Source organism: Mobula hypostoma, chromosome 3, assembly GCF_963921235.1.
Source record: "Mobula hypostoma chromosome 3, sMobHyp1.1, whole genome shotgun sequence".
NCBI classification, from domain to species: Eukaryota; Metazoa; Chordata; class Chondrichthyes; order Myliobatiformes; family Myliobatidae; genus Mobula; species Mobula hypostoma.
In genome coordinates, this window is record NC_086099.1 from 176,586,702 (window position 1) to 176,604,818 (window position 18,117).

The 18,117-nt window shown below is 41.3% G+C and overlaps 1 protein-coding gene across 1 annotated transcript in view; it reads left to right on the forward strand.

Annotated features, from left to right (window-relative positions):
- Positions 1-318: 318 nt before the first annotated feature.
- Positions 319-18,117, forward strand: part of fam171a1 (family with sequence similarity 171 member A1) — a 169,898-nt gene continuing 152,099 nt past the window's right edge. The window contains exon 1 of the mRNA XM_063044128.1: positions 319-620. Within this exon, the coding sequence (XP_062900198.1) occupies positions 521-620 (100 nt within the window). The 5' untranslated portion in view covers positions 319-520. The remainder of the gene's footprint in view (positions 621-18,117) is intronic.

Genomic DNA, 18,117 nt, shown 5'->3' on the forward strand with positions numbered 1-18,117 from the left:
CAGAACGTACTGTCTGAACAGGAGGGGAGCAGGTTCAGTGATAACTTTCGCAAAAGCAGATGGGGGGGGGGATACAATAAGCATGGACTGGGACTGATGCAGAAGCAATGCTAAAGTGAAAGGACAGGCATGATGGGCCGGACGATCTCCTGCATTGTTTGCAGAGGTCCTCAATCGGGAGCTGAGTCAAGAGTGCTTCCGAGTGGCCCCTTCTCCTGCTGCATCCGCGCTTAAGTGCAGAGTGAGGCGGGAGCAGCGGGTGGCGCCGAAGCTCCAGCCGCTACCTCTAGTCGCGCCTCTCTGGGGAGGGGAGGGAGTTAAAGCGCTGGGGATAAGCTGAATCCAGACGGATTGAGGTTGGAAAGCAGTGAAGACGGCAGCTGGAGCTGTGGAGGAGGAGGAGGAGGAAGAAAAGAGAAGGAAGGAAGCAGGGAGGCAGGCAAACGCCGTCCAGGGGCGGCGGCGTTAAATATGGGCGGCCCCTCGGCATTGGCGCCCGTCTCCTCCTGCTGACAGAAGGATGAGCCGTTTTTCGCGCTCCGCCGCCCTCCTGCTCTGCCTCCTCGGTTGCCATGTGTGGAAAGCGGTCACGAAAACCCTTCATGAGCGGCGCGCACAAGGTAAGAGGCGACGGGAAGGGCGATGACTCTGGTGGCTGGGTGAAGGGGGACGAGGTTGGAGAAGAGGGTGGTGTCCCTCGTGAGGAGGGGTGGTGTGTGTGCGCCTGTGGTGGTGTTTTGACGATGGAGGTGTCTGTGGATTTTCCAGTCGGACCTGTTATTGTCATTTGAACAAAAAGCCCCGGGACGCGGCGGCAGCGGCGGCGGGAGGAGGAAACAATGAGGATCGCCAGCGAGCCCTGCTCTCGGGAACTGGAGCTCCAATGGCCTTTTCCCCCTTTCCCCATTTTCCTCGGATAAAAAAGTGTCGGGATCTATTATTTAAAGTTGCTGAGATGCGAGAGGTCAGGATGTCGCAGAGAGTCATCCGTTACCGATCGATTCATCTTGTTTTCCCCTCGTCCCCCTCCCCACCACCAATAACGTATCATTCATTTATGTTAGGGCGTGTGGTTTTTTCCTTCAAAATAATAATCCTTCAGTGCAGTGGATGTAATTTGGAATCGGAGCATCCAAGTGAGCAGCGCAACCACGGCGCGGTGTTTTTGGTGTGTTTTGTGCATCGGATTTAAAATGAGCACGTTGCTGTTGGGAGGACGTTAGCTGAGAATCTCAGCCGCAGTTCACCCTCCGGTTAACTGGAAGTCATAACCCACCCCCTCCGCCGTTTAGCACCCTCGGTTTTTAAAAAAAATCATGATGTGCTTGTTAACACGTTCGATGCCTGTTCTTCTAACACTGATGTTTTTTTAAAAAAACGAAAAGTAATTGTGTTTAATTTTATTTTGCTATGAATTTTTAACAATATGGATCACTTACCCCGCCATAAAGATGATAAGGGGGGTTTTCAAAACAAGCACTTTCATTAAAAATACACGGTGCGTTAAATAAAGAAGGTTATGGGTGATCTTAATGGATGGTGGAACAAGCTCGAGGGGCCGAGTGGCTGCCTCTTCGTAATTCCGTTGTTCCTGTCTAAGTGACATTGGTAAGCCTTTGCAGTTGCTGTATTTTGCGTCTTGCTTTCGGGCGTAGGAGAGTGGCGATTCAATACATCTGAAAAGTAACATTTTATATCCAGGATTGATCACGGAGCGTGGCACGGTTTCCTGCATTCTGATAGATGCTCTTGAAATTGCATCCTCTGTTATTTATATCGTGCCTTCTGCAGATTCATCATGGAAATTTACAGACACAGAATCAGTTATGAGCTCATGTAGTTTATCAAAAATACATGTTTAGATACAATCCTCAAACTATTGGGAGCTGGTGTGCCCTACCTTATATTCTACAAAATTACTTCAAATGCAGTTCCTTAAGTTGTAATATTATTGTTGGTTATCTCCTCTGCCCAGCTGTGTTGAATAGGCAGTGATTAAGGGTACCATTCCAAAATTTGGAAAACATGCATCAGGACTTGACAGAATCTAAGATGTATATAATAAAGTGTAGAGTATTATAGCATTAATAATGATGACAAAGGTCAGATCTAAATTTTCACAGGATTGCAAAAAGCTACTGGAATTTGTGAACTCAGCCAGCTCCATCATAGATGCTAACTGCCCTAGCATCTAGGACGTCTTCAAAAGGTGAGGCAGCATCCATCATTAAAGACCCCCATCACTTGGGACTTACCCCGTTCTCATTGCTACCATCAAGGAGGAGGTACAGGAGCCTGAAGACGCACTCAACGCTTTAGGAACAGCTTCTTCCCCTCTGCCATCAGATTTCTGAATGGACAGTGAACCCATGTACAGTATCTCACTATTTTTGCTCTTATTTTGCACTAATTTAATTGTTAAAAATATTTACTGTAATTTATAGTTCATTTTTATTATGTATTGCAATGTACAGTTGTGGCAAAACAACAAATTTCACAACATATGCCAGTGATATTAAACTTGATTCTGATTTGGATGTCATTGAGTCTTGCCTTCTTAGAGTTTATATATTTAGGAGATAATAATCTCAATAGACTGTTGTGCATCCTGTTGTGCAGTACCCAAGTGAACTATTGCTGGGAGTGGATAGAGTCCAATGTCAAGCAAGGTAATTTCTGACATAGCTGCTCCATGATTATAAGTGGCCATGGAGAGAAATCCACTCTTGCCATAGAATCATCCCATGCAGAAATTTACTCTGCCTTTTTCCCTTTGGGTGTGAACATAAAGTCAACAAATACTACAAATGTACCCTTCCCTTTGACTTCCAGGAATGAGCAAAATCAGTAATTCATGAATGGCAAAACTTTATTAAGAATTTCCATTTTATATTACTATGTTTGCAGTGTCTTGTGTTTCATTGCATATGGCTGGAACTGAGCATTTACAAATTATGGAAGAATGAAACACATTGTTTTTAAACACAAAATGCTGGAGGAGCTCAGCAGGCTAGGCAGCATCCATGGAAAAGAGTATAGTTGATGTTTAATCCAATCACAAGCAAAAGAAAATCTGCAGATGCTGGAACTCCAAACAACACACAAAATCCTGGAGGAACCACAAGCAAAAGAAAGTCTCCAGCAATTTCAGCAACTGCAGATTTCCTTTTGCTTGTGATTAGACGATATGTTGACTGTACTCTTTTCCATAGACGCTGCATGGCCTGCTGAGTTCCCCCAGCATTTTGTGAGTGATGCTTGGATTTCCAGCATCTCCAGATTTTCTTTTACTTCGTGTTCAAAATATGGACAATAATATCATTTATGAATAATTTATCTCCAACTGCATCCTTTCTTCAGTGTTCATACAAATAATCGAGCATGCACAGTAGAGAGCAGTCAGAACCTGCAGCCTCTATCAGAGTCACATCTGAAATCTCCTTAGAATGGAATGAGATTGTCTCCCAAATTTTCTGGTTAACCAGATTTTGTGTTTTTTTTAAGTACTTTCTTTAAGAAGAAATGCATGATGTTACAAACAATGACCTATGACAATATTGACAAGTGTGAAACATGTTTTAGTAATGGCAGAAACTTAGAGCTGGTCCGGTGGAGGTTTGGGAGTGGTTCTGATTCTGGTGGTAGTTGGGTTGAGATGTGGTTTAGACAATAGCATCAATGACAGCACATTTTAACTCTGCCATTGATTTCAATGCAGACCATACTTTATGCTCGCCACCCTCATAAACCCGAAGCCTCATGAAAACATTTGCTAATATAGTGCAAACAACAGGAATTCTGCAGATGCTGGAAATTCAAGCAACATACATCAAAGTTGCTGGTGAACGCAGCAGGCCAAGCAGCATCTGTAGGAAGAGGTGCAGTCGACGTTTCAGGCCGAGACCCTTCGTCAGGACTAACTGCGTTCACCAGCAACTTTGATGTATGTTGCTAATATAGTGGGCTGGTTTACCGTGTAAGCTTGCAATTTACATTTTCTTTCTTGCGTTATGAATGCTAAAGGAAATACCACCATTTATTGTCTATCCTTAGTTGTGCCTGATTTGAGCAAGCAGTTAAGAACCAAATATTGGTAGGCCTGAAATCACCTAGATCAACAGGCAAGAATGGCATATTTATTTTCCTGAGAGACATTAGTGAACCAGATGAGTACTCATGCCAATCCAGAGAGTTAATGGGTACCATGTCTGAGACTGGCTTGCTTTTGTTTTATTTTGAAACTTTCTACAGGGGCACATTTGAGAGCATCCTGACTGGCTGCATCACTGCCTGGTATGGGAACTGTATCTCCCTTACTCACAGGACTCTGCAGAGAGTGGTGCGGACAGCCCAGCGCATCTGTAGTTGCGAACTTTTTTCATGATTCAGGACATTTACAAGGACGGGTGTGTAAAAAGGACCCATAGGATCATTGGGGACCCAAGCCATCCCAACCACAATCTATTCCAGCTGCTACCATCTGGGAAGCAGTACCACAACATAAAAGGCAGGACCAATAAGCTCCAGGACATCTTCCTCCACCAGGCCATCAGACTGGTGAACTCAGGCTGACTTGAGTGTACTCTATATTACATTGACAGTTCTATTTATTATAAATTACTATGATTGCACACTGCACATTTAGATGGAGACGTAACGTAAAGATTTTTACTCGTGTTTGAAGGATGTAAGAAATAAAGTCAATTGAATGCAGATTTATTTAATTACTTGAAATCATTATCCCCAGTGGAATTCAAACTTGTGCCTCTGAATAAATGGTCCATACTACCAGCTGGTATCCCACCCAATAATAATTATCACATTTGCTGCTTCATGTTATTACCTTGGTGATCAAATACAATGCATAAATATTAATATTGATTTTGCAATTGAAACAATCTCACTACTTATACCAATGTTTGGTTGGGGTAACACAGTGACAAACGTATTGGGAATAAGTTAATTTGATTTGCAGTCGAATGCTTGCAGTGTGTGCATATAGGGACACAATCACATTTAATCACTTTTTTTTTGTGCTTTCCTGCCCCATGGAAGTCAGCTACATTCTGTAAAAAGCACAGATGCCCATTCATCCGAATTAGATCAGAATAGTAGTGTGCACTCACTGGGTCTTCAAATACACTTGGTGGACTCTTTATTAGGTACAGTACCTCCTGTATGTAATAATATAGCCACTGAATGCATGCTCGTGGTCTTCTGCTGATGTAGCCCATCCACTTCAAGGTTCGACATCTTGTGCGTTCAGAGATGCTCTCCAGCACACCACTGTTGTAACACATGGTTATTTGAATTATTGATGGCTTCCTGTCAGCTTGAACCAATCTGGCCATTTTCCTCTGACCTGTCATTATCAAGGCATTTTCACCCATAGAACTGCTGCTTATTGGATTTTATTTTTTGTTTTTCATACCGTTCTCTATAAATTCTCGAGTGTGTGTGTGAAAATTCCATGAGATTTATCATGGAGTACGCAAACCACCTTGCCTGGCATCAACAATTATTCCATGGTCAAAGTCACTTGGATCACATTTCTTCCCATTCTGATGTTTAGTCTGAACAACTCAACCTGTTGACTATTTCTGCATGTTTTTATGCATTAAGTTGCTGCCACATGATTGGCTGGTTAGATATCTGAATTAATGAGCAGGTGTACCTAATAAAGTGGCCACTGTGTGCATGTTTCACTGCTGACAATATGGACGATGAATGTCTTGCAATAAATTAGTACATGAGCTATATTTTTCAAACTTAACGGCAGTAATAATTTGAAACATTTCAAACGATGCTTCAGAAAGAAGTTCTGTGAATTTATGTGTTAATAAAAAGGCGAAATGTGGATGTAGGATTAGGTGGAATAAGGAGGTGAAAGTTCAACTAAAGGAGGAGGAGTGGAAAAGTCATTGGGGGTTGCACTAGGTGGAACTACATTTTGTGGAGCACCAGCTCCTATTCTGGAGCAAGAGGAATCTGTGAGATTAAAATGGATCTGAAAGTGGTTCCTACCAGGTTATGTAAGCTAGTTGAAACAGTTTAACATGAGTAATGTTGAGGTGGGGAAGAGTTTTGGTAAGTGTTGACTATTGTGTGGATAGCATTTTACAAGTGAAAAGAGTGTACCAATAGTCTGCATTTACTGTAGAGAGAAAAGGTATCATGTAACATAACCAGAAAACAGAAATGGGAAATGATTGAGTAAAATATTAGAGTGGACAAGGAAGTTTGGAATTGTGATATTAGTGAGTGCTCATTATATCCAAAATATGTTTTTTTTCTCCAAAGTGACTCCAAGTGCGATCTATGTTAAGTTGCAGCTCATATTCAGTTATTTTTAAAATGTTTGATTGTTTTTTAGGTTTGTAAGGTTGGTTTTGAGGACAGAGAGGGAAGTTTGGGGCCAGATTAGGGTTTAGGAACAGGTATTTGGGAGAATTGGAGGAATTAGAATTCGAGTGTAAGTCTCTGCTCTGCACTCAAAGACCGGTGATGCGGGTGTGGGACGCCCGTGGTTGGAATTTGGATGTTGGACCAGCAGAGGGTGCATGGGCCACCCAGAGCAGCAAATTGTTGGCGGATCCTGGAGTCGGAGTTCCACGTGACCTGGAGGAATGAGTTCCGATGATCCATGGGCTCACAAGTTGGTGAGACCAGAGCTCAAGGACTAGTATTTGGGGTCCCGCCATCTGTGAGTCTGGAGTTCAGGCCCGGTGTTCAGTTATCTGCGTGCCTTGGGATCGATGTTGAGGATCAAGGCTCAAGGACGAATCCGAAAACGGGAAGTTGAGGCTCATTGGCCAGAACCGAGTTTGCGAATCTCTGCGAGTTCACTGGGGAGGTCGGAGCCCTGTTCTTGCAGGCCTAAGTCTTTGCCCACTGGGGGCATGTTCTGGTGTTAAAGGACCATGTATGCGTGTAGACGGGAGGGAAGAACGGGGCACGTTTTTGCTGGTTTTTTTGTTACCTGTGTTCTATGTTGTTCTTCTGAGCTTTGTGGGCATGCTTCATTGGCTTCAGAATGGATGGCAACACTAGTGGGTTGCCCCCTCTATGGTTGATAATGTAAATGTCACATTTCACTGTATGGTTTGATATACACTTGACAAATTATCTTAATTTTGATCTTAATCTTGAAAAGTAAATGAAAATACGTTTGTGATCTGATCGCCACTTGTTGGAGATGATTAAGAGGGTCATGACTGGGAACTAAATATACCACGTTATCAAATCTATAGGAAAGATGGTTAAGGGAAAGGAGTAGCCGTGATTAAGAATTAAATCTTAAGTAAATATTATCAATGGTAAGCAGACAGCGGAAAAGTAATATCGAGACATGGTAAATCGATAAAGATTTAAGTAGCCATTGTGAGTGTTTGGTAGCAACTGTTCTCGAATGTGTTAATGTGAAGATTGGACAAGAGTGCAGTCGAGAAAGTGTTTAGAAGGGATCTTGTCATAAGCATGGTATATGGGTTAAACAGTCATGCTCACAGCCGAAAGTGTGAATTTCCTGAGTATTTGGGAGTATTCCATGTAGTGAAATATCCTGGAGTACTAAGTGTATAGGAGATCTTGGACTAACAATCCTAATCATTTATAGTTGAATTCATGCAAAATGATACAAACTGGCAAAATTTATCACTGGTATTCTCTTAAAGAGATGATAGTAATAGTGAAAATAGAAAAGCAGCAGTTTTGTTCAGAGCATTAATTAAAGGTACACCTTACCAGAATTAAAATAAGGATGAAAAAAAATTGACATTAAAGAATGACAAATCTACAGGACCAGATAGTTTTCACCATACTGTATCTTTAAAACAAGATGAAAGATAAAAGGAATAAAGATTAAATTAGCTTTATTTGTTACGTGTACATCGAAAATACAATGAAACCTGTCATGTGTGTCACTGATCACCACCATCCAATGCTGAGAGCAGCCTATAAGTGTCATCATACTTTTGGTGCCAACGTAGCATACCTACAATTTATAACCCTCACCCGTATGTCTTTGGAACGTGGGAGGAAGCCTGAGCACCCAAAGGAAACCCAAGTCATCACAGAAAGAACCTAGAAACTCCTTACAGATAGTGGCAGAAATTAAACCCCAATTTCTGGCGCTACAAAGCGTTACTTGTATGCTGTAAATAAAATCAAAAGCTATCTTAGGAATTTGATCCCTTTTGTTGAAAAAGAAAAATTCAAAAATAATGGAAGTCATATGGAAAATGAAGTTCAGAGAGATAGAATTGCATAATGGTTAGCTCAACAGCTGTTGCCAGGACAGCGATTGAATGTAGAATACTGTGAATGTTAAAATGAAATGGATTTGTAAAGATCAACTGGTTAACTTTTATTTGATGGTGGCTTGGGGAGTATCTATGGGCATTGTATAGATGTCAAGAAAACATTTAATTAGTTGGACTATTTGTAAGAGACTATTGGATAAGGTGGCAAAAGAAAGTTGCTAAATAACGGAGAGCATTCTGACTGGTCCCATCACAGCCTGGTATGGACTACAAGAGACTGTGGAAGGTTGTAGACTCAGCCAGTGCTATCATGGGCACAACCTTCCTTGCCATCAAGAACATCTTCAAAAGGCAGAACTTCAAGAACGTGGCATCCATCATTAAGGACCCTCACCTCCTGGTACATATCCTCTTCCCATTGCTACCCCCATGGAGGAGGATCAAGAGCCTGAAAATGCACACTTAACAGTTTAGGAACACCCCCCCCCCCCCCAGCCATCGGATTTCTGAACCGTCCATGAACCCTACCTTGTTATTTGTCTTTTGTGCTATTTATTTATTTTTGTAACTTGTAATTTTTATGTATTACACTGTACTGCTGCAGCAAAACAACAAATTTCATAACATGTCAGTGATAATAAAGCTGGTTCTGATTCTGACTCGACAAGGAAGCCGTTCAGTGAAGAGTGACTGAGATCAGGCATAATATCTGGGTATCCGGCCAAAAGGATCTATGTTGGGGCTGCAACTCTTCATTATTAAACTTTATCGCTGATGAAGTAATTCATACTATTAGTAAAGATTATTGAGAGATAGATTTCAGCAGGACATTGAGGAAAAGTTCCCTTATTTTTCTTTCAGTGCTGCTATGAAAACTTTCATGTCTGCCTTACAGAGAGCATTCTATAGAAATTTGAACTAAAGACTGCAGATAATGAGTAGGAGAGTCATTGCATTTCTACCATTCTACCAACCTTTTTGTGTCTATTAGATGTTGTCAGTATTTGAAACCCATGAGCTTTCTCATGTAAAGCTGCAGTCATTTGGTTGTATATTTGCCTACAATTCATTTACAGCACTATTGCATAAACAGATAAATTGCCAGTATGACTGACTGTGCAATGTAGGTTAATAGATAAATGTTGATTGAAATGCTAATACATCATCAGCTGTTCTTTGAATAGTGTTTTAAATCTACATGAGCAGGCAGGTGAGTTCTCTGGTTTATGCCCTGTCCAAGGTAACTACTTGTTAATATTGCAGCACTTCAGTAGTACTCTAGAACTTTGGCTTTATGAACTAGTCAATTGGTTAGACCTGAAGCCACCACCTTCCAACTTGGGTGAAATAGTTAGGGTCATTGTTACACATAATTTCCCTCTTTCTTTATGTAATCCTCAGGCTCGCCCAGCTCATGTTCATCTAGGGAAAACAGCCTTTGGCCCCGCCAAACTGGGAAATCACGTTTGTGTGGATGCTGTGTAATGTACCGCCCAGTTACAAACCCACAATGCAAAATATCAGACAGTACACCATATGCAATTAAACGATTGAACTTTATGAATCTTAATCTGAATATAGGGTTAGTAATGAAAATAAAAAAGGGCCCAATTCAAGGAAAAGTCAAAATTTCACGTTGGAGCTCACTCAGTAGTCATTCTTCCACCATCGGTTTCCTCCGAGTGTCGCCGACCTTCGGACCCTCAGATCCCAGTCCACTCCGTCCGGTGGTCTACCAGTCCTCTCCACATGTGTCTTCCCTCTTCATCGCTCCTCGACAAAGACTGCGAGAAAACATCTGTCCAGATTCACAAGACAGAGCAACAATCTCCGATTGGCTAACATGCGTACTAGAGTCCTGTTATCTCCAGCCATAACCCAAACATTGCTGCTACAGAGAAACCATTACCTCAGCAGTGAACATTACAAAGAGGCCATTACATTAGCAGTGAATCCTTACAGTGAGTTACACTTATAACACAGCAAGATGCTGTTTGGTTCATCAAGTCTTTGCTGGCTCACAAAGCCACCCCACCCTCCTACTAATTTTCTCTGTAATCTTTTCTCCCAATAATTCTACCACCCAGCTACAAGAGGGGCAATATACAGTGGATAATTAACCAGTAAAACCATGTCTTTAGAGTGTGGTAGGACATTGAAACACCCAGATGTAACCCACATAGTCAGAGAGAGAGAGTGTTCAAACTCTACACAGTAGACACTAGCCATCAGTGAAAAGAGAAACTGTTGTTGTTTCAGTTGTGGGAACTTCAGAATAATTTTGAGAGTACCCAAACCTGAAACATCAGTTCTTTCCCTTCCTACAGTTGCTGCCTGACTTGCTGAATGTTTCCACCACTTTTTGATTTTTTTTTGAATATATGTTAACAATGACAGCTTGGCTGCAATGTGGGCAAAGACCCAATCAGCAGAAGTGGGGGGACGAATTAACAAATAATTTAGAAACTGAATGATATAGAAGTGACCTTAAATTTACAGTTTGTGGCTAGTTGCTGGTGCTTGCTGCTGACCTGTGAAGACCACACACTTTCTGTGAATCAGTTGAAGATAGCTTGCCGGATGAAAGTAACTCCAATATTGGCAGTGAGACATTTGGTGAGCATGTTATGCTATATAGTTGAGGAAAGAGAATAGAGCCAGAACAAGTCTTGTCCTCCAAAATACAAGAAGAAATCTTTCTGAGTACCTGCTGGCATCCTTGATCTGTCAAAACAAATTTCAGTAGTGGAGGATTCATTTAGGATAGTGGAGATCTCCTGCTTCAGAATGAACCACTCTCCTTTTTGTTCTGTGCATTAGATTTGGCACTCATCTGTCTGGCTGCCAGTTTGCTGCTGGTTATCTATTTGTTAAAACTAAGCTGGGGAGCTGCAGTGACTGACGGGTACTTGTACATAACTTTATATGTTTTGTAACCAAGCATCAAAGAGTCAGACTTCAAATGACATAATAAAATGCTTAACTTTTTCATTTACTAATTTTCTATCAATGGTGGAAACATTGAACTTTTGACAAATTAATTTTAAGTTATAATCTGGATGAAACTTAGTTTTGTTGTAGGACTAAATTGCCTTTAAAGCTGTTTTATTTTACTGAATGGCATTATATGCTGTCAATTACAAGCAGTTCGTTACTTCAAGGAGTAGATTTACAAACATTTGGCAAAATTTGCATGGCTGAATTAATCTAATTATCTGCCAGTATAGTTACTGAATATTAATTGACTCCTCGAGCTACACTGCATCTTTGTTCTGCTGTTAGTGGAAATGTAGAAGTCAGAACCAGTCCCCTTGTTTTTTGCATAATTACATTGAGTGTGATACTTGAAAACAATTACTTTAGATTCTCTGAATTTGATTGCTGTCTTCATTAAGATTCTTTTGTTAATTCACCTCGTAGGTCAGGTTGGTGACTCCGGGGTAGTTGCAGGCAGTGTTCCCATGTCCCTGATATCGTGGTCCTTTCCTTTATTCTTCCTGGTAGCAGAGACTGTAAATTTCTCATACTTATTACACCATAGGAGATCATTTGGCCCACAGAATCTATGCTCTGAGAAGACCTGTCCCATCAGTCTGTTTCTCCCTCATTTTATTCCCCTGTAGATCTGGAACTTGCACTTACCTATCCTCTTTTAATTCTTTCCCTTTAATTTCATTTAACTCTGTCAAAGGTTAATTTACCTTCTGGCCAGTTAGCCTTCTGGGTAAGTGGTTGAGATGTGGGATGAAATTTAGCTGTTAGGGAAACCCATAGTGACATTGGGCGAAGGTGCAAACTTCAAACTTTCCTGATGTCAAGATAGAGCCCAGGAGCTTGAGATAGGAGGCATTTTTAAAACTGTACCTTATTGTTTAGTATATGGAATTGATAAACTTGATGCTTAATTTTAAATTTCTATATATGTGAGTGGCATACACTCACATCGGTGTGTTCAGAGCTGAGCATTTACAGGGCAAAAACAGAGGTACCATTATCAAGTTTTTTTGGTTATTTTGTTACCATAGGGGACTTGAGCAATCATTCATTATGACTAGAATTTAAAAACAATTAGCAAACTGCACTTCTTCAATTTATAGTGAATGAAGTCCTCTGTGGGTTGCTGTCTTTGAAAACTGAGTGATGTGTGAAGTCTGTCTTTTTCACAACAGAAACTTTTGGAAATAATTTCTTAATGTCAGCCCAGTGTTATGTCCTAACGATAGTACTGTGAGTACAGTACCTGGCCTGATTTTATTACTAACTAGTTTAAAAGCCCACTGAATATAGAGGATGTAAAAGACCTTTCATTCTAATAATCACAACACAGGATTTCAAAGTAGAAGACTCTATTTTTGCACATTCTTTGCAAGTTATGAATGGGATTATATATTTTCAATTCTATTGCATGATTTATTTCCCTTTTTTATTCTACATAATTAATCCAGTGTATTGCATTCAGTTTTGGTCTCCCCATTATAAGAAGGATGCAGAGGCTTTAGAGAGAGTGCACAAGTTTATCAGGATGTTCCCTCTATTAGAGAGCATGTGTCATAAGGTGAGGTTGGACAAATTTGGGTTGCTTTCTCTGGAGTGGCAGAAGCTGAGGGTAGATCTGATAAAGATAAGATTGTGGGAGCTAGAGATGACCAGACAGTTTTTCTTTTTCCTGGGGTTGAAATGTCAAATATCAGAGGGAAGATACTTAAGATGAGAGGGAATGAGTTCGAAGAAGGGGTGTGTGTGTGTGTGTGTGTGTACCTGCCTTCACTGTTGGTGATGAAAAGCTGTCAGTAATGCCATCTTTCAAATATCTGGGGAGCATTCTCTCTGAGGATAGCGGCATTGACAACAACATCAGCTGCCTTTGGTAGACTTCAGCGTAGAGTCTTTCAGAATGGGAGCCTTCGTCCCTCCACAAAGGTCGCCGTATACCAAGCGGTCTGTGTCACCACCCTCCTTTATAGCTGTGAAGCTTGGGTAACCTACAGCCGTCACATCAAGTCCTTGGAGCGCTTCCACATAAGCTGCCTCCAGCACATCCTGGGAATTACCTGGTGTGAGCAGGTGCCTCACACTGAAATACTTGTAAAGATCAACTGCAGAAGTATTGAGGCCATGGTCCCCCAGCGGCCCCCATGTTGACTACCCCGCAGAATGTTATACGGCCAGCTACATCATGGTCGACACTCAGCTGGAGGGCCGAAGAAACGCTACAAGGATCAGATGAAGAATGCTTTAAGGAAGTGCAAGATCAGACCCGAGGACCTGGAGGATGTTGCTGCTGACCGTACCGCTTGGCGACAGCTGTGTAGGGATGGGGTTTATATTCTGGAGATGAAAAGAACAACCAGAAGACAGCAGAAGAGAGCCAGGAGAAATGCAGCCATGGTTGCCACCACTACCACATATACATGTCCCACCTGCAATAGAGCTTGTGGGCTCAGTATAGGACTGTATAGTCATCAAAGATCTCACCGTTAAAGGAGTGGACGTCATCATCAGGTTTCGATGGACAACCGAAGAAGAAGTGTGTGTGTTTTGGGGGGGGGAATGGGTGACTGGAAGACTAGAATGTGTTGCCTGTGGTGGTTGTGGTGTCAAATGTGATAGAGGTGGTTCAAGAGGCTCTTAGATAGGTACATAGATGTGCAGAAAGTGGAAGGATATGGACACTGTGTAGGCAGACAGGATTAGTTTAGTTGTGCATATGCTGTGGGTCTGCTGTCATGTAAACATCAGTCAAAGTAAAGATGGTGGGTTTCCTTCCCTGAAGAATACTGTTTTAAAAACTTATTGTTTCATCAACAATTTCAAGGTCACCAGATCATCTTAGTTCAAAATTGTGATTAGTATTAGTGTGGGTTGGAAATTCTTATCCACACCTTCTGGATTCTAGTTCAGTGACTTCAGTAGTTCCATTTAATATCAGGGAATGTATATTTAGATTATGAGAACACTCAGTCCTCTTTTATTATCATTTAGAAATGCATACATGCATTAAGAAATGATACAATGTTTCTCCGGAGTGATATCTCAGAAAACAAGACAGACCAAAGACTAACACTGACAGAACCATATAATTATAACATATTGTTACAGCAGTGCAAAGCAATACCATAATTTGATGAAGAACAGTCCTAGGCACAGTAAAAAAAATAGTCTCAAAGTCCCGAGTTGATCGACTCCCGAGTCCCCGATAGCGGCGGCAAAAGGGAGAAACCCCCTGCCATAAATCTCCAGGCACTGTCAACTTGCCGATACCTTGGAAGCAGTCGACCCTGAGTCCATCCATCCGAAAACTCCGAGCTTCCGAGCAGCCTCTCTGATACAGCCTCCTGAGCGCCATCCTCTGCTGAGCGCCTTCGACCTCTCCCCGGCCGCTGAAACACACAAAGCCGAGGATTTTGAGGCCTTCAGCTCCAGAGATTCCAGTTACCACACAGTAGCAGCGGTAGCAAAGCAGACATTTCCGAAGTTTTCCAGATGTTCCGCTGTGCTGTCACATCTATCTCCATCAAATCAGGATTGTGCACGGTCCCCTACTTGACAGATAACAGATATTCATCACGGAAGTGGCTGCATGCGCTGTCGTCGCGCTGCCATCTTCTCCCCCCTCCCGGGAGGAATTGATATAAAACCTGAAATTCTTACTCTCTGCAGACATCCTTGAAACAGAAGAAAACCTCCAAAGAATGAATGACAGAAAAAATCATAAGAATGCCAAAGCCCCTGCCCCCCACGCAGAAACAGCAGCAAGCAGCATTAACTCGCCCCTCCCTCTCCTCCTCTTCCACTTATTCTTTGCATAAAGCATCAGCATTCCCACCACCCATCATGCCAGCAACAGCAAATACCCCAAATGGTCTACAATACATCAAAAACTAAATGTTCACTCCAACATTTTTGACCCCCCATAAGCGCGCGCGCGCGTGCTCTCTCTCTCTCTCTCTCTCTCTCTCTCTCTCTCTCTCTCTCTCTCTCTCTCTCTCTCTCTCTCTCTCTCTCTCTCTCTCTCTCTCTCTCTCTCTCTCTCTCTCTCTCTCTCACAAGGGAGAGATAGATATTGCTCTTTCTACAGCAAGAATGGAGATCGCAGTCGTTATTTTGATGTTACAGTCAGTCTGAAGCATTGCTTTTTATTTCGAGTTCCATGACTTGAGAACTGGCAGCAAACTCTCTCTAGGTCTCTGTTTCTCGAGATGGTAAAGAAGAGAGATAGATCGATTACTGAATGCTCGTGCTGTCTTCAATGTTCCGGCTTCTGCTACGCTTCAGTTTGCGACACCAGCGAGAATTCATATCCATGCAAATCCCTAAAGGTGCCTGACTTCAGGCTGAACCTGGACATATTGAAACAGCCCAACAGAGAGCTCCAGGAATGGCAACGTGCCACTGTAGATCAAGATCCTGATGGGACCCCAGCCATTCTGAAATGGAAAATAGAGACATTAGAATAGGAAGAATTCATCTGTTTCACTGATGAGCTGGGAGAAGTCACCCTTTTCGCCATCTTTAGCTCCACCCATTAAACATAAACCACAAATTCTCTTGCTTTTTGTTATATATTCAAGTCTTTTTGTTTAGATTATAATTTCAACATTGATAAACTTATTATCATTGGGTGAAAATAAAAGCCTGCATTGGTTAGTCACACTGGTGTAGACAATGACCCTACTTCTTTTGATAATACTGCTAATATAAATTTTGATGTCTGGTTTTTTTTAGGACTATGGGAAAAGTAAACCCAGCATTCATTGGTATGGCAAAAACTTGAAAGAATATCTGTATTCAATTCCTTAGTCAAATTTAAAGGTCACTAATTATCACATTATCACTCTGTTATGCATACTGATCCATAAATATTATATTGCACTAAACAGCAGGAGTAGAGACCCAATGACGAATTTATATGAAACATTCTTTGTCTAGAAGAGTACACTGTAAGGATTTGGTTACACTATTATACAAAAGCATCCCTGGTACCATTCTTGCCAGTCTGCAGAATATGGAACTGCATTTTTTGAAGAGAGATTTCAAAACTGGGACAGATTCCACTGAAGTGAACAAGGGCAGGAGATATAACAGGTTATGAAGAATTTTTTCCACTTGACGTTTTTGAAGCCATGTCAGCTTTGTCATTGGAAGTAGTTAAGGTACATTTTTCTGCTTATAATTCCAGAATTATTAATTGGCATCAAGGGACAACCATATTGTAATGGCCAATGATATAGAATAATCATGGGAAACACAGTGGATTCCGGTTAGTTGGGGCAGCTGCTTATTTGGGGCAAAGAACAAAAACTAATCAAAAATATATCCGGAATTCCCTTCTTTATTTGGAATACTATGCTGCTTAATTGGGGCAGGAGACTATTGTTGCACGGTTTCTAAATAGCGTCAGACATGTGCACTTGCGTGGCCAGTAGATACTACACTGTGCTTAGAGCTAACAGCTTAAATAGCGTCAATTGCATGTGTTTGTATTCAAAAAACAGTGATTTTTGTCACTGATAGTTGGTGAGAAATGAGCAGTAAGACAATTCAGAGCTGTTTTGCCCACTACACTTACAAGCATTCAGGCTTAGCTATGTGAGAAACGGCTGTGAGTGAAAATGAAACAATTTCACTATATCAACAGGTTTGGAACTATGAAGAATTTGAAGCTAACAACAATCATATTGAATGTTACAATGAAAATGAAGATTTGGAGAATGAAAATTGTGTGAAGGCAACTCATCTACATTAGACGTCTGCACTGATTTTGTTTACTACAACCACTGCAGTGCACACTCGATGAATTCCTCCATTGATAACTATTAGGAACTAATATACAGTTTTATAGTACTGTAGTAGTATTTTGTTAGTGTTCAAATTTACCTTTTAACTATATCCATGAAACTTTGGCTAATTAGAGCAGGCACTTAATTAGGCCAAAATGCACTGGCCTCTTTGTGTCCCAATTAGCCGGAATCCATGGAACTTAAATTGCACAGCACTAATGAGAAAAGTACAATTTTTAAAAAAGCGTTCCACAACTACTATCTCCAGGCCACCAGTTGGGTGTGTAATAGAACAAGCTTCATCAAGTAGCTTGATAAATGCAACTTTTGCAACACTCAAAAAAACGTCCAAGCCAAAGCAGTCTGTTTGATTAGCACCTGATCCATCACCCGAATAATTCATCTGCTCTGCTACAAGGTGCACAACAGAATTTCAGCAATACTCCTTCAATAGCATCTCACAATCATAATGGTCTCTGTCATGTTGAGGGATAAGGGCTTAATTTGATGAGGAATGCACAACCTGAAAGTTCCTTGGAAGTGTTCCTGGTTTTCCTTCATCTATTAATCCTGTTCTGGAAGCCCCTCTTAATAGCATAACAAACACTTTAGATTTTTGCAGTGCATTTCTAGAATGGTTGGTTCTTATTTATTTGAAAATGTACCCTATTGTACCACAGCTGTATTTTGTAACTGCTCGTGCTCTGGTCTACAAAAGATGGTTTTCAATGGATAGAATTTGTTTAATTGGAACATGGTGAAAATGAAGGAGTTACTGTTATGTAACCTTTAAGAAATCTCAGGGTGTTCAGTAAGTAATGTACATAGTTTAGCTTTCTGTCCCTGGTACTGTATACTGCATTAAATTCAGTCTCCTGCAGATTGGTCAAATAAGCCTAATTTCCTTGTAGGCTAAAGGTCAGGCACTCTTTATACAATCCAGGATGGAATCTGGGCTTGTATTATTCATGGCACACCAGCAAAACTGTGCTCAGAGAACCACTTTCTGTCAATGCAACAGGAGCACCACTCTTCATGTAATGGAAGGCAACGTTTCTGAAAAGGTGAAGATCTAG